Source organism: Dermacentor silvarum, chromosome 2 (assembly GCF_013339745.2).
Source record: "Dermacentor silvarum isolate Dsil-2018 chromosome 2, BIME_Dsil_1.4, whole genome shotgun sequence".
Taxonomy (NCBI): Eukaryota; Metazoa; Arthropoda; class Arachnida; order Ixodida; family Ixodidae; genus Dermacentor; species Dermacentor silvarum.
Window position 1 is genome coordinate 238239308 of NC_051155.1, and position 21466 is coordinate 238260773.

Consider the following 21466-nt stretch of genomic DNA (forward strand, 5'->3'; position numbering starts at 1 on the left):
ATAAAAGTTATTCAATCAATCAATCAATCAATCAATCAATCAATGGCGGACGAGCATGTGAAGGTAAATGTCGGTGAAGTATACCGCCTTTGCTAAAAGATTTCTCAAGCGTTAATTACGGTCAACTTAATTTTAAGCGGAAAGAGTGCGATTTAATTACAGACGAGGTTGCGCTTTCAGAGCAAATGTCCCTCATTAGGCCTCTGAATTTGCTAAACCAAGGAGGCGTTGGCTAAACAGAAACAGGAAGCGGACACGGAGAAGACGAAATGGACGAAACAACCAATGTTTGTTGCATGGAGGAAGAAAAATTGTGCCACGGTGCCACACAAGAGCGCCAGTCAAGGGGGCGCGACCTGCGCCACTACTGCTTGCTGTCACAACGTTGTCCATCCTCTTTTCATCTAACGGTTGCTTTCTTTGGCCAGGCCCTACTTAATGAAGGTTATTTCGTATGTAACCAATGCGGTAAAAAAACCGCCTGTTATATAGTTTCGGCTGGCTTTGAGTAACGGTGTCTTGTGCAGTGTTGTGCATTTTTCACGCCAGTGGTTTCGGATATAGTTTATTTAGGTGGCATCGGTGTGGCATCCTCATCGCAAATGTTCTGTGAGCATGTGAATTGATGCCCTGCGTGGAAGTGTTCAAGCCTCGGTGTAGTTCAAGCCCACAGTGCTACAGTTACTTTTTTTCGTGGCAACATCATAGTGTGCCCGTGCCGTCTGTAAATTTTTATTGTTTGCTTTTGTATACGGCTAGAACCTACAGGCCTACTTGCTCAGCAGGAAATAATTGAAGCAAGCTAACCACTTTCCTCTGTTGTCTAAACCGGCTGACGTTCTAAAGGTAAGGTCAGACGGCTTTGCCTAAATAACCCAGAGTCAGTTCAGGATGGGTGATCGGAACGCTTACGAAGCTTACGGAGCGTGTGGTGGATGGGACGGGGACTACCGTGGACACAGCTGGCACAACGGCGGTTTCGAGATTGCAGGCACCTACTACCATGATGTAAACAGCAGCCAGCCCGTTGATTCACCGCCTTGGGGCCGGGATTCCGAGGGACCTCGGGAGCGCCACGCCGCCCGCCAAAACAGTTCTCGCATCGAGCAACGTTCAGAGCGCCCAGAACAGAAATCCTCCGAGCCAGGTGCCGCAGTCGAGGCACCACGGCGAAGTACTCAAGATCGCAGTCGTCGGAAAGGTGAACCCTTCAGATTCGATCGGAGGACACGAAACAGAGCCCGCGTTGTTCCCAACGACGCACACCGTGATGAGCGAGGATGGGAGGATGTCCCGCCTCGAGAGCAAGCGTACTGCGAGGCATCTGACGAAATTCGGGCACAGGATGAAAACGTTGCCGACAATGCATCGGCGCGATGTGCTCAATCTACGGGCGGGAAACGTGGCAAGAAGAGCCCTAGCGCCAATGCTGTTGCCTCTTCCGCGTCGTCCACCCGTGACGAAGCGCATTTACAAGGGCACGCTAAACGTAATGTAGGTGGCAAAAAGGACACAGAGCGGAAAAGAACACAGAGGCAACATGAACCACGTGAACCGGGTAACGGTCGAGTATGTGCAGGCACAGGTGATTCACAGGTGCAACATGCATCGCTTGAAACTAGCCAAGTGCAAGAGGCAGTCGGCGACAACAACGAACGAAAATCCTTCCAGCAGCAAGATAGCGATAGACCTTGCCGACAGTTAATTGATGACAGTAGGGAGTCACCTCATGTGAGGAATCGAAATCCAAAAGGCAGTTACCAAACTGGAAGGAGCCGGGATTTCAGCTCTAACGCATATTGGCAACAAAGGTACCGAGACTATGGAGAGGGAGCAATGCTTCCACAGAAGGGTCGTAACCAGCAAAGGCAAACTGATCGGGGTCCCAATAGGAACAAGACAAACAGGCCAAACAGTCATCATAGTGAGCGTTCACGAACAGACCATAATTTTGATGATGGTAGGGAAGTTCGACAAACTACTCAGAGTGGTGAGAAGAAAAGTGGCAAGGTTAGGAACCGTGCTCACAATCATAGACACAATAACGGTTTGCCTAGTTCAGCTGATATTCACGACACTGATATTAGGCAGCAGCCAAGCTCATCAAGGCAGCAGTATTTTGTGAACTTAGTGCGTCCAAATCATAAACCAGGCTCCTCATCTAGAAGCTACCCCCAAATGCCAAGACCTGAAGATGCACCACAGAAAGGTTAGATGTCAGTTGCCTGCAATTTGGTATTGTTCAGCTGCTTGAGATACTTGATGGTAGATGGTTGCTTAACCCCTTCCCTGACCCACTATTATCCTGAACTCTGACCAAAAAATGGTCGAAATATTTGGTCAACATGTTTTACTTCTCCACCAGAACAAAATCATGGCTGCTTGCGCAGCCCCATGGATTGTGTGCAGCCATCTACCAGAAGCATGACAAAGCACTAAGAGGAAACCAGCTCGTCTATGGCATGGCTCGAAAACTAAAAGTACCATCGACGAGCTCAGCTCGTCCTTGACATTTTTACCAGAAATGTGTTGACAGACCCAGCTGTTTTATAGCACAGAAGGGGTGAAGGGACACTAAAGAGAAACACTTAATCAATTTATACAGATGAAGTATTCTCACAAAACTCTATTTTTGTTAATTTCACGGTAAGAGATTGGTTATTATGAAGGAAAATTATGTGCAATATTCCATTTATTGAATTTCGCGCCTAAATCTCAGCTGCGGTACGTCTGTGTGATGTGGATTTCAAAGCATTTTCTCGTATTTAGGTTGTTGTCAGTCTTTTATAGAACACAATGTAATCCGTCTTTACTGATAAAAATTGACTAGGCCAGAGGCAGACGTCATCAAAATCCATGACATCAGGCCGAGCTGGTGCGATAACTTATAGGTGGCAGCACCACCCATCTTTTGTTTTTGTGTCTTTTCTGGCTTTTACGAAGTTTGCTCGCACGGTAAGGGTAATTTTTGTTCTCGTAGGAGGGTAATTTACTAATAAAGCTTAAATTCACTTTTTTTTTATTAGTGACATTGAGGATGGTTTAAATTTGCAGAGTTAATTCATTGAAGGCCCCAAGTTTTCCCCTATATACAAGCAATCGAAATATTGATTATTCATATAAAAGATGATAGACCAAAGCACTGATGAGTGTCTTGGAACGAGCAAGTGTACCATTGGCTAATTGGCAAGTGGCTCATTAGTGCCAATAATTTTGTGGTAATAATTTGCTTCCAACAAACCTTTAATTGACCTTTATTTATCGCTTCAAGCTGATAGACTGAAGTTGATAGTACTGTCTGTGATTCATGTCTGTCAACCTGAATCTCTGTCAGTGATGTGATGCTGGTGGAATTTCTAGCAACATTGACTACCATTGAGGTATTCATTATCGATTTGCCCATAGCGACCTTGTTGCAGGACGCACTGTTGTGTTGTGAATTAACACGCAAATCTGTACATAATACTTTGTCATTACCTGCCCTTGCACATAAGTGACATTGTCAACAGTGCCAGCCCTGGTTTGTTCATTTCTATTCCTCCAGATCGGCTGACGGATCAGCTTCTTTCTGGCGAGTATGAATGCATGGTGTGCTGTGAACGAGTTCGGGGAACCGATGCCATCTGGAGTTGCTCAAGCTGCTACCACATCTTCCACCTATCCTGTGCCCGCAAGTGGGCACTTTCACCTGCTGCCATCGTGAAAGGTTAGTCAAGCGTGCAAAATTTTTTTTTTTTATCTGGCTACGTTGTAAAGTGATCTGAAAAGGTGTTAAATGTGTTGAATATTAACATCTTCCCATAAATCCATTCCTACGAGACTTTTTTAAATGTGCAGCATATGAACCGATCAACAGCAGTTGAACAAGGCACGTTTCTGTAGCTAACATTTTGACAAAGGGACTTGCCTGCATCAGGGCAACAGCTGCTTTTCTTTATGGACAGAGTTATTAGCAGCTAAATGCAGCCCCTCTATGTCTTGTCGGCCTTCTCTACCATTTAGTCATTCATACTGCACTCGAGTCCTTGCTTGAGGTCCTTTATCTTTCTGTAGAACATCATCATAGTTTTCCTTGCTTGAGGCTCCACTGTGCCGACTAAGAGCAATGCCTGCAATGCAGGGCCAATAATTGCGTTAGACTTTGGTGTTGGCAGGGCTCTCCAACGTTGGTCCTTCGAATTGCTCAATCTTGGAGGATATTGCTTGCCATTGTCAGGTGACACCACCGTTTTACCATACATGAGATCTGATTTTGGGCATGTCAGAAGGGCGTCTTTGCCAGCTTCTAAAAAACAGTTGAGCAATAGTTGCGTTTTATTGCAATACTATAGCAATTATAGGAACATTCCAAGTTAATTTTTTCCATCGGCGTTGGCATCGTCGGAATGTTCTGTATATATTTATGTATATGTATGCTATATGCTGCGCCTTGCTATATGACATGCGGTATATGTGGGTTATATTGCCACGCCATTCTATCACTAATTGCTCATACCAGGTCTTACATTCTTGACAAAATTGTTCCTCAATACTTTGAGAATGGCAGTCTACAAACAAATGTCATGAAACAAAATGCCGACAGTGCATCCCTTTTATCTTAAATCTTCTCAGACTGAACTATTAAAAGTGCGAAACAATAACAGAGCTCAAACATGAAAATGATGCAATTTTATTAGCACGGCGTGCACTACCTCTGGAATCGGCCCAGGAGAAAGGTTTGAAACATACCCGATATGGAAAAGGGGTGGTAAAGTCGCTAAGCAAAAAGTTGGCTTTAAAAAGGCCCGGAACCACTTTTCATCGAAGCGGAGAAAGGCATTTGAAGTGAAAATAGCCTATACTTTGCCGCAAAAAGTACTTCAATGCGGAATTGAAGAAGCGGAGTTATTGGCAATCAAACAGGGCCTCCACTGTGCTCCCATTCCTTCTTCAATGCCTTGCACTGCGAAGGCTACGGTAGAGTGGGGCATAGCCACAACGCTCCGCCTTCTAAACGACACCGTGGTGCGCAGTTCAAATTTAATTTGGATGTTAATGTAGATGCCACGACTTCCAATTTTGGTGCCTACGATGTGCTAAACGTAAGCCACAGTTGTCCTCAGCGAGCCGCAGTGCACTTAGCCAGTGGACTTGTGGCAGCACCCTGCGGGGGCCGCGGTATCTACGCTCTGTAACAACCGTAGCGACCAATTGCAGCCGCATATGGGAATCCACTTTATTACGAAATAAAGCGTTCAGAAAAGAGAGAGGATCATGGCTTCTGTTGAAAGGAGAGCGTTTGAGAGAAAGGTGACTTCGCTCTCTGCTTGCAAGCTCCACGCACTGCGTACGACAGCAAAACTTGGCTGAGATGTTCACAGCAGCGTATGCTACCTGCGGACTATGCTATTTTACCAAGCCTGAGGGGTGGTTCAGGGCCCCTTTAATTAATAAATATAAATGAAATTGTCTGATGGCAGGATTCAAACAGAGGACCCCTAGCACAGCAGCTTGCTTTTACTTAGTCTGCTTACGTTTACTTTAATTCATACTGCCACTGCAGCCTCGAGTCTTACACTTCGTGTAACATTCTAACATGTCGCTATCGCGTTCATTGCTTCACCCTTATGGCGAAACTGTGATATCTTTAGATGCATCACCGCTGTGATACATCTATAAACACAACGATTGAAACAGAAAATATGATTAGAATTTTGAAGGGACACTGCAACACTTTTTATCAATGTTGTGGAAAGCACTTCACTTGAAAGGACACATTTTTATAAATGTTTTGCAGCAAGAAGTATTTCAGTGCGTTCAATAGAAGCAGAGTTAGCTGCATTCAAAGATTGCCTTTCATCCCCTCGGCTTTGCTTCTGCTTCTTCTTCAGGAGGCTACGGCCGCCGCAGGGCTCCGCCAACTGAACGGCGTGCAGTTTATATTTGTTTTTAGACATTCACGTAGACACCACTACTTCCGTTTTTGGAACCTACAACATGCTAAACTAAACTCGGAGGCTGCCACTTAACAATGCTTATCGAAGCTGCTCATTATGTGGTAACCGGTGTATTGCATTTTTACCACTCTTGCCACCTTTACAGCCAACAAGTGCACACCGACATCGCTGTTTCGCGTTCATTTTCAGCAAAAGGCTCGTAAACCGTGTCCCACACAAGTTTCACAGCTTTGAAAATGACAAACGCCTTGTTCACGCTGTGCATCAACTTGTGTTCAAGTGATTCTGTGTGTGCACAAATTCTACAAGAAAAGTGAAAGACACACTGGAACACTCAGATGTGAACTGTGATAGCAGTCAATAAAACATCAGCAGCACCACAATCTTGCTGTAGAGGAGGAGGCGGCCCAACTCGAGCAGACAATGGCCACCAAATAATGGAAGTGCAAAACTGAATTTTTGTGTAGACACTTTGAACACAGTGGTATTTCAAGAATTTTAATATGTGACGTACCATAAACATTGTTACCATTGCAGACACTTTTGTGTCATTAATTAAGGTAATATTTGTTGTGACGTTTTCACACATCTAGTCAATTGTCTTATGAGGGCACCATGCCGTCATCATGTGTAGTCTACATGGCGGGGGTTTGATAGAGCCGTAGGAAAGCATGATCAATTTTTACAGAAGCATTTAGTGTTCCCCGCTGCATGGAATCGAGTAATATTTTGCTCGGGTGTTCGCGGAAGCATTTATTTACCATGCTCAAGGACAGTTGCAGGGCCCCTTCAAAACCTTCCTTAGCATAGGAAAATTTGCTCCTTCTTGAAGGATTTGGTAATTACTTTTTTATTTGATATTATCATGGTTACATGTGATGCTATATATCAATCAAATGCTAAATGATGCTCTCTGGTGTGCGATTGCAGAAGGTGGATGGCGTTGTCCGGGCTGCCAAGGCACTGTGCTGGCAGTGCCTGACCGCTACGTCTGCTTCTGTGGGAAGCGAGTGAACCCAGAGTGGAACCGGTACGGGGTACCGCACAGCTGCGGTGAGATGTGTGGCCGGTCGCGGGGCACATCCTCCATGTGCGTGCATCGCTGCAACCTTCAGTGCCATCCAGGGCAGTGCCCACCCTGCAGTGCTACTGTGCGAAGGCCGTGCCCATGTGGAAAGCTCACCAGGGTACTGTAGGCCTGTGGATTTCAAAGGGATTCCTCCTCTTCCTGTAGCTATGTGCTGTCTGTATACCAGCTGTTTTCATCTTTTTTCCAAACAGATATTTCATAAATTGCTTGTGGCAGATAGCACTATTCCACCTGTTCAGGTATATTGATGGGTGTGCATTTTACTTGTACAGAAAATTACAAAATTCAGTTAGCTGACAAATAGTTATGCTAATTAACTTTATAATTACTATTGACACGTGTTGTTATAATTACTAGGGCACATGTTGCAATTGTAAAATTGATGCTGGGCAGTAGCTGTTGTTGAAGTTTATTGTTTTGGTCATTGCAATCGTATTGCCCACGAGCTGAGACTAAAGAAGAAAGTTATCTCCTGACTTTGTCATGGTTGAACAAATAACAAGGCCAAATCTGTCCAGAAGAAGTCCTGAGGCCAGTCATAGTCTTGAGATACCCATTCCAAAAATGGGCTGTAAAATAAATTAGTAACACATTTTTACGTTAACTGATAAACAAAGTTACACTAATTTAACTTTTTTGAGTATTCACTTTAGGACACATATTGAAATTGGGCAATTGATGCCCTACAGTTACAAATATCTGTTTAGTAAAAGGAATACTGAAGCTAGCAGAAGTTTACAGATACCCATTCCCAAAAGGGGTGCTGCAGAGTGAATTGGCATTTTATTAGCAAGGATTGATTTCTGGCCTTGTTGGTGTGATATATTTGATATAGAAGAGAAAGCGCTTGTGTGTATCACTTCCTGTGTCCGTGTGAAGAGGTTTCCGCACTAATACAGTACAGCATTTTATTAGTTTGGTCCTGCAGCGTGTGAAGGAGGATTTGGGGAAATTATTTGCTGAGTTATGTCTACTTCAGCAGATCATATTGTTGGGCTAGTTGGTGCATCCTCATTAAAGTTTGTCCTCTGTGGGTATGTGTCTGTCTTGTGTTCACATGAGAAGCAAATTCATTTAATAAATAAAGTGTACATGTATTTAAGATAATTGTGGTGGTTGATATTGTTGCTTCACTTCCCTTGCATTGTCCTTTATCAGGAGTTGGAAAAGTAATCGTTTTCTACCCCTCCGTTTATCGCAAGTGTAACTGAAGATGCAATCTTAGCACCCCCTTCAACCAAAAACAACTCCCTGGGACTTTTTCTGGCTTTACTGATTATTGGAGACTTCTTTTTAGTTAATTAGTTTAAATATTCCCCTCTATTTGTCAGATTCTTCTCATGGATTGCTGCCATTGTACTGCTGTTGCCTGTGGTAATGGGCGTGCCACTTAATTATCGGCTTTCTTTCTCTTTGTGCTCGCCCTTCTCTGCATGTACTACAGCATGTGCGATGCAGCCAAGAGCAGGAAGTCAGCTGTGGTGAGCCCTGTGGCCGGCTGCTTAACTGTGAAATCCACACTTGCCAAGCACAGTGCCATGCAGGTGCCTGTGATCCCTGTGCCCGCATAGTGGAACAGAGTGAGTGCGACTGCAGTTTTGTTGCTGTATGATCTTTTGATACCATGATGTCTTCCCACACGATAAGCGTAAACTTTCTTATAATACGCTAACACTGAACCAATTTCTAGCATTTAATAGAGAAATTCCTTCTAATTGTGGATGTCAATGTGTTTTACCACATGCCATCCCCAGCTTGCACTTGTAGATGGCCATTTGCCAGGCTCAATCACCACGAACCGCTGTCCCAACAGGAACACGCCAGACATGACTAGCACACCAGAACCACTTTCCCACACAAACCACGCTTCTCTATTTTGGGATTGAGTAGCATGTGCAAGTACAGTCAGTTCACTGTTAAAAGCAATGTTTTAATGTGTGACTCTCACTTTGCTTGGCGGAGCTGCAAGTGTCAGCTGAAGCTATGTCAATGCACTGCACAGGTTTGCAGAAATGTGCCAACCACAAGTCCAACCACAAGTCATCTGTTTCAAAGCCAGGCAATTGTACCCTTGCTAGAGGGAAAAATTCACACATGCTCTGCACTTATGTGGTCCCATAAACCATGGGCCACACTGCACATGTCACCAGGACATGCCATGATTGCCTCTTGTGATTGCTCTTTGGACACATGTCACCAGGACATGCCTCTTGAGTTCCAAACATCTGAGTGCTTACTTGCTCTAGCAGATGCTTAGCAGTCCTACTATATTTAGTAGCTGGCTAGAGGAATTTACCTCAGGCCGACCTCTCTGCATTTCCCATCATTAAACTTCTCTCTCTCTCTCTTAGAACATAGGATCTTTGCTCCCGCAAATTCTCAAGCTCAGCGAACCACTACCTGGTCAACCTAGTGTAGCAACTATGTTTTCTCAATTGTTCTAGTGAGAGCCTTTGCCCATAAGCTGAAACTGTCAGATGTGGTGTATACTGGGTTAACAAATTTGCTTTTGTTGACGATGTGACTCTGGATACAAGAAAATAGAAGCATTACATTTACAATTCGTAAGTGAAGAAGACAGACGTCATAATTCTGTAAACTGCATCCATTAATACATCTAAAGCAGACAAAATGGATATATTATACAGCCCTCTGAAGTACACCATTGCTTTCTGAAGGGGACTTTTGCAGTTCTATAATAAGCAAAGTAATAATTTCACATAAATCATAAACTACTAATACATTAGATTTCTTTGAGGCACCTTACCCTATTGGTTGCAGTGTACAGAATCGCAGTAACCCCACTTTGCTGTGTAGTTATGGTGCTTGAAATTTATTGATTTTAACTTTTTAAGCAATTTTTGTAAAATGGTTGAGAGCCTAAATAATAAATTTGCTCCCATCATTCACTTGAGTTTAAGATTTATTATTGTTATTATTTTTATTGTAACAAATTTTATCAAAACTGTCTCAATAGTCACCTAACAGGAGCATTCGTGTTTATGAGTAAATTGGATTTGTTCCAAAGCTAAAGCATCCTGATGAAGTAACTTTTGCTGACCTATAAAAAAGTTTCATTGCTTTGGTTGCCACAATTTTTTTTTTAATTCTATAGCCTTGATTTGTGTTTGATTTTCAGTTTTCAGTTACCATTCTTCCTTGTTAATTTGTGATAATGCAATGTCTCTTGCTTAGTACCATGCAGCTCTCTGTGAACTCAAGGGCAAGTTTGATCAACAAAAGCAAGCGGCCAATATAATTTTAAAGAAATAAAGTTATAAAACCTACATCCATCTAAAGTATATTGAGACGTAAAGACATCCATAAAGTATATTTTTTTTATGGTGACCGTTTTTCACTGGCTAATAACTGTTACAAAGTTATCGCTCGGCACAAGATGGGCGTTCATGTATCGAAAGTTTCTCGAATGTAGGCGCCAATTCCGTAGTGAAACAATCTGGTCTAATCAGATTGTGTGTGCGACCAAATAGTGGCATACATTCTGGAACTTACGTGAGCACCAGTGATTATGCTGGAATGTGCTGTTGCGCTCAGTATGAGCTACAATGCGCAAATGAGTGGCAAAGTGGTATCCCAGCTTGAATAGCCGGGCCAATCGGCGCCGTGTTACCGACCTAAAGGGAGAGGGTTCAGCTTTTCTTGTTTTGAATATTGTCCCTTCGTGCCTGCTTTCACCCTCTCTCCCAGTCTAGCTTTAATAATCTTAGTTTAACAAAAAGGGTAAGAACAGACAGCGGGCACCTTTAGTGTGAGCTATGCATCAATCATTGCTCTATGCTCTTTAATCGGTGAAATATTTCAGAGAAGAGACAGCGAGTTCGCAGCGATGTTTATATTGCATATATTGCAATTGCATGCAGAAAGAGAGAAAAGCAAATGTAGGCATTGAGGGGTCATACAAAAACCTGTGTGATGATGCACCAAGGGGCGATAAGCCAAACATAAAATTCTGAGCTGATGGCAGTTTTCATTTCAAAAAGCATGAATGATACCCAACTCGCACAAAAGGTGACCACCGGTCTGGTCCGATGATTTTTGTGAGACAAAATTTTCGTTCTCAAACCTTGGAGAGAAGGCGAAAGCAGGCATGAAGAGGCGATGTTTGAAACAAGAATAGCGGAACCCTCTTCCTTTAAGTTAGGAGCTTTAAATGTCATTTATAAGTTAGTTTTCTACTTTGGACACATAGAAAGTGGGCGTGCGTTTGATTCGGGGGCATGTTAGACTCGGGCAAATATTGCCAAATGAATCCAAACGTGTTTTGGCATTTTTTATGCATTTTGTAATTAGTAATTCGACCTGCCAGATAACTCAAATCGATTTCGTCAGTCCCGTCAGGGTCGAATCAATGGAAGTCGACTGTATAATCTGAGGAACACCCCTAGCAATTAAAAATTTGCAGAAACCATAAGAAACAATGAAAATTTAATATAAAAAATTGCAGGTTCAGTTTAGGTCATCTCCTACATTATTGTGGTGGTGTCCTCTGATGGGAGTTGAAATGTCTTTCCATCATTTTATTCGGTGGTCGGCGTTTTTTATTACTTGATTTTTTCCACACAAATGGGTCTTCGTCAAAATCTTAACTTCATTGTATGTAAAATTTTTTTAATTCTCATGTGGTGACCTGATTATGCTGTTTCAGAGTGCTTCTGTGACAAACAGAGGCGCGAAGCTCTCTGTACCCGGGAGTCCAATGCATCAAGCGAGTTTTCGTGCGGCGATCCATGTGGACGGTCCCTAGGTTGTGGACTCCATACGTGCGAAGAGGAGTGTCACTTTGGCGAGTGTGCCCCCTGCCCACTCCTGCCAGACTCTGTGACCCACTGCCCATGTGGCAAGAGCCCACTGGCAAACATTGAGGGAGCCAAACCCAGGCTCTCATGCTCGGACCCTGTGCCTACATGTGGCGAGACGTGCGGGAAGTTACTCCAGTGTGGTCCGAAAGGTAGAGTTCACTGCTGGCTTTTCCAACTGCAGTTAAAATTTTCCCTTACTGCACTGTTCGAACAGTGGGTAGAAAGTCGGGAAGTTCAGAACCATTTGCTCTGGCATGGTAGTCAGCAGACTCCTCGGAGCTCTGTTAAGTCATCCATGTTTACGGCACCTGTATGTTGCAGGTGAGCAAAAATCTTGAAAGAGTAGTTTTTCAGTTTTGTTGTGCATTATGACTTTTAGCACTCTTAATTCAATAGGTTTTAATAAAGTCATTAATGCTTCTTTGTATTTGTGTTTTAAAAGCATGCTTATAGGGATCAGTAATGTTAGTGAAGTAATGCAGAGGCTCTCCTCACAGGCAACTGGCACCGCTGTGCTGCACCGTGCCACGAGGGACTTTGCCCACCATGCGCACGGTCAAGTGCTGTGCGGTGCCGGTGTGGTGCGACATCACGTGAGATTCCCTGCACAGAGCTTGGGTCTTCAGAGCGGCAGGGGCCTGAGCTGTGTCAACGGCGATGTCAAAAACGGCGCCAGTGTGGCCGCCACAAGTGCCTCGCCCTGTGCTGCGTAGACATCGAGCACCGCTGCCCGCTTGTGTGTGGCAAGCGTCTTTCGTGTGGACAGCATGTCTGTGAAGAGCCCTGCCACAGGGGAAACTGCCCTTCTTGCTGGAATGTCAGTAAGTGACCTTCATGTGTTTTTTATAGCTGAAGTGCCATTTGCAATGGCTTGGCAGGTATTCACGAGTGGGCCCTAACCTGAAGGATTTTCCTGACTAAGCTGAGTGTAGGGAAGTAATCCTTCTGTCGAAATACGCACTGTGCTTCAGTGACATTCCTTGGCAATTCGTGCCATGTGAAGCTAGTAAGTATATAGTTAAGATACTTCAAATTCTGATTTTTTAGTTTTAGCTCCAGAGTTGCCAACAAGCATCGCTGAAACATAGCGACCGATTACGTCAAGGAATGGCACTGTCTTCCACTAAAGCCAAACCTCAAACCTCAATTTAGCGAAATCTGTGATACAACAAGCTTTCTTAACATCCCGATCCTTGTTCCGTCGAAGACGATGTATTTTTTCATGTGATATATAGTGAAGTAATTTGGTTCAGCAGTCTCCATTTAACTATGTCCGTGCACGTCACTTGTACTCGTTATTTGTGACATGCAAAAAGATAATAAAAATGTCACTAGACAGTGAAGCCATTGTTTGAACATGCAGTTTAATGCGCAAATGTTAAGTGTCTTGTGTTTCTTCAAAACAGGCTTTGAGGACCTGAGCTGCCACTGTGGCAGTGCCTCACTGAGTCCCCCCATAGCGTGCGGAACACGACCTCCCGAGTGTGGCCAGCTGTGTGCCAGGGAGCACCCTTGTGGACACCCTGTCACCCACACGTGCCACAGTGACCCATCTTGTCCTCCTTGTGCCACACTCACCGAAAAATGGTGTTTTGGCCACCATGAGGTTTGTATCAAACAGAATTTTTTTTACTGCGCAGCAATTGATGGTTAGTCACTACATTTTCATCTTGTTTAGCGGGTGTTTGCACAGGGGCGCGCAACCTTTGAGAGAGGAGGCACACACACATATGTAGTGGAAGATCACATGGTATGTGCATGATAGTCCACTAGCTGCAAGAGGAGCAAGCAGCCAGTAAATAACGGGCCATGTCACACTAGGCATTGAGTAATACCAATGGCTGTGCTTGTGCCAACTTGTAGATGGCCCTTTCTTAAAAAGCAGTGCAGCACATTGACAGGCTGACTGACAAAGAATGTTCTTGACAGACTGATCAGCAAAGGGCGGTGGCAGTTAGTCACATTTGTAGATGAAAGCCCAAGGTGTGTAGTAAAGCAGGTATGCATTGGCCGTGTTGGCAGCAAAATCCAGGCCTTCAAGCTAAGGGCATCTATTGTGCAGTCAGTGTTACAAGTGGTCTGAGAGAGGTACTAGGCAACACTTTTTTTTTTTCTTTTCTTCTATCGACACAAATGTGTTGCATGTTTAGTGCCAGGAAAATGTCAGCAGTGTATGTACTAGCATCATCAACATTTTTTTTTTCGAAAGCTCGCCCAACGGCATAAACTATTAAATATGCAAATGTAGGCCGGTTTCAGTGATTAACATCAATATTGCTCTGTGGTTGGTCCCATAGAGCCAAGAATCATAGTCCGGTGGTCTCGTGGGATGAAGGCCCACTGTTTGCACGTAGCGCTGTCGTATCTGGTTGAGACCAGGGCATGTCCACAGCAGCTGTTTTATCATAGCCGCCGATGCTCGAGCTGGGCAATATGGGCAGGTATCTGCAAATGATCCACGGAGGTGTTGTGGCCAGGCACAGGCGACCGATGGGGTAAGTGCTGCCACCAAATGGAGTCTTCGCAATACCACCTCCTCCTGGCAGGTAAGGCTGCCTGGGAGGTTTGAACCACACGGTGGAATAAAATCTCGTCTTGTACTATTTCTGCTCACATACAAGCTGACACCGTCACCCACAGTGAGCTGTCACTAGCTGTGGAAGCACTTTTCCCAAGTGACCCCCCTGGGTGATTTCCTCCACAGCAAGGAGATTCTCCACCACATCATGAACAATTGAATTTCAAAAAAGGACATTCTCCTCGTTTCCTCTTTCATCAATTTACTTAATGATTTAAGGCCTATACCTTCTTTGGCAACCAGATAAGTAGCAATGCGAGATCTAGCTCTTAAGGTATACAGTTAAACCTGCTTATAACGAACCTCCATATAACAAATTCCTGGATATAACAAAGTTTTTCTATTCCCCGCCGTTACTCCATAGATGCACATGTATTTGAGACCTCTACGTAACAAAGTGGCAGCGGGAGACCCCTCAAAATAACGAATTTTCCCCGCCGACAACCTAGAGATTTCGCCCCAAATTTTGTCATTTTTGCGCGAGCAGCAACCGGAAGCACCTTCTCCGCCGCGAAGGAATGCAAAGCGGCGGCAGCGCGCTTGGCGCGCTTGAATTCACGGCGACTGCGAGGCGAGAGCGAGCACACGTCTGCGTGCGTGCGAGCGTGTGCGAGGCGGGCCTGCATCCCTTGACCCGGTGATCTTGCCGCCGTGGGCGTGACTTTCCCCCTCCCTTCATTCAAACCTGATCCCGCCACTTGCTGCAGCTGGCCTAGCCCGCCAAGCCGGCACTCTCCTTTTCCAGTTGATGTTGCCGAAGAAAAAAAGAACATTTTTTTTTAACGCGCTGGCAGCGCTACTCTTTGGTTACTGCACAAGTCTCTGCGCTTCACTTCACTAACCTCACACAAGGTGACACTATAGGGGCGTTTATAGTCCGATGTAACGCGAGCGCGCGAGCGCTACGTCACGTTGGCGAAAACAACCCCTTCTATAGTCGAGCACACGGGCGCAGCCAACGTAACCGGCGGCTTCCGACGTGCCCCGACGGGCCCGGCGCCGAATTGGCTCCTGACCCATTCGCACGTTGGTCGTGCCGACTGCGCCGACCCACAATGCCATTTCGCGCGAAGAAATAAAGGCGCCCACGCCGCTTCGCCGACGGTCGCCAACAGCCGTTCAAAGCGGCGCGCGGGCTTGGGATCGTTCTGCGCATGCTCTGAAGATAACAGCCGACGGCGCGCGCGTCGGACTATAGAGGAGATGGCGTTTCGGCTGGCGCAGCGCAACTGGCATAGCGTGACTGGCCGCAAACGACACTGGCCCGCGCGCTGATAATGTCGGACTATAAACGGGCCTTATATGACGCTACGACGCCATAGGTAAGCGGTAAGAATCGAGTAAATACGGTAAGCGTTTCTTTTTCGAATTTTCGTGCCGAACCTGCATATAACAAAATCCTCCTTATAAACGAAATTTTTCGGGAATTTGTCAATTTTGTTATATCTAGGTTTAACTGTACTTGCCAAAGATGTTGTACTTCGTAATTTATTGTTGAAGTTTCATTTGTCAACAGTGGTGCATCAAAAATGTGATTTGACGACATAAAGAACGAGATTGATCCGTGTGTACTGCATTCACGAGCCATGCAGCGTAACTGCTGCACCATGCCTTGGACGCAAAGACAAAAAACACTCAGTTTCGTTACCCTGCCACATGAATAATTGTTTTTAATGTGATTAGCCTTCCTTGAAAGCTTCATCCGGTTTGCGGTATGTCTGTTTGTGTCTAACCTCTTTCACGCCAACTTTGGTCACTGGGTAGTCCATGGTCTAATTTGTAGAGTAACAGGATGTTGTGCGGAGGGTACCCGATTTAAAACCAACTGTTGGACCAGCTTGGGTCACTGGGTATGTGGCACAGGGTATGGGTTCACTGCATTCAAGAGCCATGCAGCCTAACTACTGCACCATGCCTTGAAAGCAAAGCCAAAAAATGTTGTTCAGTTTCGTTACTTACAGTAACAACAGATATTTCTGTGTACACAAGGGTTTCGACGGGAATTTAGGGCGACGGCTCTTTTCCCAAGCATATAACCCCTGAAGGCAGCCGAACGCCAGGCTGGGGTACACTTGTGCCCATTTGAACCAGTGGGTGCCCGGTGGTTGTGGGAATCGAACCCAGCACCTCCCGCAGCCGAGGTGGGCGCTCTACAACTAGGCCACGGCTGTGGTCTAACTAACTTGGGTTACTGGATATGTGAGTGACAATACGGTGTGTTGCTACATTGCTTCAATGCAAATTGCAATAATGTCTATAGTCATCCTTAGATGGTTTCTGCTGGAATTTTAATGCGATTAGCATTCTTAAGGTGCTTCATGCACTTTCCGGAGGCTCGTATCTATCTATCTTTGTTTGTTTGTTTGGTTGGTTGTAACTGTTTTCCGCCTGGCCTGAATTTCCGGGTAGTCCATGGTCGAATGGCTAGCCCATCAGGCTGCTGTGCTGAGGGAACAGGTTTTGAAACCAACCATTGGACCAACTTGGGCCACTGAGTATGTGGTACTGTGTACATACGTGCTGCTCTTCAGTGAACCTCTTTCACATCGACATGTGTCACTGTAGATGAGGGACTGGGTAGGTACTGCTGTTTGAAGAAACTCTACCGACGCCGGCTTAAAGCACTGGGTATACACAGGTCTTCCAATGAACCACTTTGGTGCCAACTGGGTGGGGTAACTGGACATGGTATGAGCCAGTAGGTGTATGCCGCACTTCAATGAACGTCTTTGATGCCAACTTGGGTAACTATGTATGTGGCACTAGGAATTTGCCGCTCTACGATGATGAAAAAGATCCCTTGAGGTTCTCCGATGTTGAGTGGAATCAAACATATGTCACGAGGGTTTCTCAAGGACAGCAACCCGACGCATTAGCAGGCTGCACTACTCAAATGCACTGGGTATGTGCTTCTTTTCAATCAACGCCTTTCACGCCAACATTTTAGTTAGCTCCGTCATGAATGCACTGGGAATGTGCCGCTCTTCAATGAACCTCTCGCTAACTTGCGTCACTGAATATGTGCCACTGAGTGTGATGCAAGCGAGGGAACAATTCTCAGCTTTTGCAAGCACTGGCACACCATGCTTTTCGTCTCAAAGGCTTCATGCAGACTTATCGGCAGTGCCACCAGATGGCGCTGCGTGTCCAGAAAGAAGCATGAGAAAGAAGCCTGGTTGCCGTATGACGTATTTCTCAGCGTTGGCACACACTGACGCACCATGAATTTTTGAGGCTACGTGCAGGTTTCGCGGCGGCGGCATTAGGTGGCGCCGAGTTTTCTTAGGGAAGCGCGAAAGTGGAATTCCGCTGCAGTACACTATATTGATTCAGTGTTAAACGCATGAGATCAGTGTTGCCAAATGTTCTTGAGTTAACCAAGTTGAAATTAACATTACACAAGGTCTTTTGGGTGAGAAATAAATCTGAAATTATCTCTTAACTGCACGCAACAGTATTTGCATACTTATGCAACCGCTGGGGAGAACAAACACCTTAGGGGCAAAGAGAAAGAAGCTAATAGCTGTGCAGAGCATGAGAGTGGTGATGAAAACATCTTTTTTTTTTTTAAACAGAGATAACATTGAGGCCTATGAAAAGTGCATGAAGAACATGTGCAGTTTTTAGCAGAAACTGGCAAAAGGGTTCTAAAATATATAATACAGGGTAAACCCCGTTTGGACACCAATGACCTTTATACTAAAGCAAGAAAAGCTTAGTGCGCAAAACTGTGCTCTCTCTATTTCCTTTCTCTTTCTTTTCATCCCTATACCCCCTTTCCCCAGTGCAGGGTAGCAAACCGGACGTGCGTCTTGTTAACCTCCCTGCCTTTCCTCTCTTCTATTTCTCTCTCTCTCTCTCTCTTAGTCACACACCATCTTAGTATGACTGTCGATGTATTGCCACCGCCTAAATGCATCATGTATGAAGTGTGTACCGCAGCCGGGCTTCTCTCTCACGCTTCCCTCTGGACACACTGCACCATTTAGTGGTGCTGCCACGAAGTCTGTGCATGGCGCATATATTCAGACAATATTGTCTGAACATATATAATGCTCATTCGATTCCACCCATCATTGGAGAAATTTATAAGAATTCTTTTTTGGTCACTTAAGAGCAGCTCCCACCCAGTGGCACATACCCAAAGACCCAAGTTGGCTTCAAAGAGGTTCATTGCACTTGTAGGGAGCGAAGTGAGGTCCTGTAATATAAGGATGTGTCGTGGGATTTATTCCCGAGCATGGCGCAGAGGTGCATGCAAGTGCACCTCAAGGACGACAAAGTTGACGGCACTACTAGAGGCACACACCCAGTGCCCCAAGTTGACGTCAAAGAGGTTCTTTGAAGAGCGGCACATACCCAGTGCCACATATCCAGTGACCCAAGTTGGTCGAACATTTGGTTTTGAACCCGGTTCCATCAGTACAGCAGCCTGATGCTCTACTCATTAGGCCATGGACTACCCAGTGACCCAAGTTGGAATGAAAGAGGTTGACCCAGTCGGACCGACCGACCGCCCGCCCGCCCGCCTGCCTGCTTGGTGTCTGCACCCATGGGGCTGCCTGCGGCCGGCCGGCGCAAACTAGTGCAAAAACGGCCAAAAGAATGCTAATTGCATTAAAGACAGCCTGTAAAAACAGGCATTAAAAACAAATATTTTGCTGAAGTGTGTGACATCGAGGTATCATTGTGTTCGCCAGCTGGCCACCAGGCAGCCCTGTGGGTGCAGACACCCAACACGCATAGTGAGGTCAGATAGTGTCAGGAAGATTGCCAATCCCCGAGGGATTTTTCTTTGAGGGGGCACTGTTGTCCTCAAAGCTTATTTAGTATGTGCAAATGTGACAGAAGTCGGGTGCATAGAGTACGCAGTGGGGGCATAGTTATAGAGCGCCTAGTGGTGGTTATTTCTTGTAGCATAACGTTGTAAGCTACGTTGTTGAATGCCTTGCCCAAACTGCAAGGTGTTTTTAGTTGTGCAGCAGGTCACTTTCTCAGTGCTGTCATGTCGATGTTGAACCAGCGCAGCTTAAGTTGAGATGTGCTTACAGTATCCAATTAGGGCACGCAGGAGATCATAAATTTGTTTGTGAGTCTATGTAGCACCACCGTCTCCATTATTTTTTCCACAAATGTAGTGAGGGAAATAGGATGGAAATCAGAAGGTTCCCTGCTAGGCCTCCACTGCAGGGGCTATCCCAACACCCCACTCTAGACGTGCCCATCTACTCTTCTTCCATACCCCAACTGACTATCCTTCCCTTCAAAATGGTGCTTAAGAGGCAGCTTTAGCTCTGGCCCAACTACGATGCTGCCTATACAAACACCGCATTTACTCGATTTAATGCGAGTTTTTTTCCTGATGTTTGCTACCTGAAGTCGATCCTCGCGTTACAATTGAATACCGAAATTCAAGTTGTCTAAAAAGTGCAATGATGCACCCAATTCTGATTGAGTAAAATGTGCGAGTGAAAGCGCGCGAGGGATGCGCTGATTTCACGGGGAGCAAACGCGAAGTCTTTCGTCGTGCAAAAGGTCATGGGGGGATGGGAATGAGGGAGCGGAGGTGACATTTAGCTGTGGTACCAAATGCGTATCTTGCAAACGGGCGCAAGGGGAACTGGCGACTCAATTTTCCATGCGAAAGGAGGAAAGCCTGAAGGGCTTCTACTCTACCACCATGCTGCCTACTTGTACTTTGTGCGGCTGCAGGCTGTCACACGCACCATATCTTGAAAGCGATCTCCACACGGCTCTTACCTTTGTACGTGCTGTGCTTTCGCTGCTCAGTTTCCGTTCAAGCAATAGATCGCACAAACCTTCGCTCGCTGCGCCTGGCGCGCTTGCTCACACTAGCATTTTGACAGTGGTTGTGCGTGGTCATCGAGTGTGGTCTATTCATGTTTGCTTGTGCGCGCTGACACCTTGCTTGTTAATTCAGTTAGTAAGCGAATGTGTCCAAGTTTATACATCCGATAAAACTATTGTCCTTGCTCCATATAGCTCTGTACTAATTTGCTATCGCAATTGACGATTTGTCTTTCGGGCGAAGCTGCTGGGTTTATTTTTTCTTGGTGGGCACAATGAAAAGTCACCCATCGCGTTACAATCGTGGTCGTGTTACAATCGAGTAAATACGGTACATCTAAAACACAAGAAGGCTTTTATGAGGAAACCTCTGGACCGATTTGATTTAAATTTGTTTCATATAAGAGAGAAAGTTAAATTCTAGGGACAGTAGGAAACAAAATTTTTATTTAAGACCTGGAATGTTTTACAAGCATTTTTAAAAATTGATAAGCTTAAAAAAAATACGAAAGCCCGAAATTTACTAATCTGTACCTCTGCATCAAAGACAGACATCGCAGTTCTGTAAACAGCATCCGTTAGAGCATCTAAACCAAACAAATTTGGTATATCAATTTATGTTTTACTATGTGATTTTGTCGCATTGTTTGCAAGGGTTTTTCAAAAGTTCTACTCGCATATTAATGGTGTACTTGAGAACCATGATAATACATCTTTTTTGTCCGCTTTAGATGTGCTATTAGATGCAGTTTACGGAATTGTAATATCGTTTTTCATTGCTGAGTTATACAGAATCGTAAATTTGATAGTTTCGTTTTCTGAAATTTTGCAGTTTTTTATTTTACAACAATTTTTATTAAAAATAGCAGGTTCTAACTCAATATTTCGCTTCCAACAGTCACTAGATTTTAACTTTCTTTTTTAAATGCAACACACCTCATCAAATTTAGTTCAGTGGTTGCCGAGAAAAACAATTTCCCGGTTCCCTTGTGTTTAGATAGGAGCTCCTTAGCTCAAGCTTCCTCTTAACAGTAAAGTACCTGATTAGAGCTGCATCTGCTTACTGGCTGGGCACAATCAGATGCATGTTGCAGGTGTACATGCACATGCAGATCTCACATTAGAGATGCGTGTGCGTTGCATTGTGCATATAAGTATAGTTGTCAGCTATCACCTGTCCCATGCTCCTTGAAACAATTGCATTAATTTCAGAAATTAGTGATGCACTGACAAC

General features: G+C 44.9%; 1 protein-coding gene across 1 annotated transcript in view; it reads left to right on the forward strand.

The window, feature by feature from the left end:
• Positions 1-401: 401 nt before the first annotated feature.
• LOC119442931 (transcriptional repressor NF-X1) overlaps positions 402-21466 on the forward strand; it is a 36949-nt gene continuing 15884 nt past the window's right edge. Inside the window, exons 1-7 of the mRNA XM_037708004.2 lie at positions 402-2209; positions 3545-3706; positions 6867-7123; positions 8471-8606; positions 11693-11995; positions 12344-12667; positions 13253-13452. Of these exons, the coding sequence (XP_037563932.1) occupies positions 892-2209; positions 3545-3706; positions 6867-7123; positions 8471-8606; positions 11693-11995; positions 12344-12667; positions 13253-13452 (2700 nt within the window). The 5' untranslated portion in view covers positions 402-891. The remainder of the gene's footprint in view (positions 2210-3544; positions 3707-6866; positions 7124-8470; positions 8607-11692; positions 11996-12343; positions 12668-13252; positions 13453-21466) is intronic.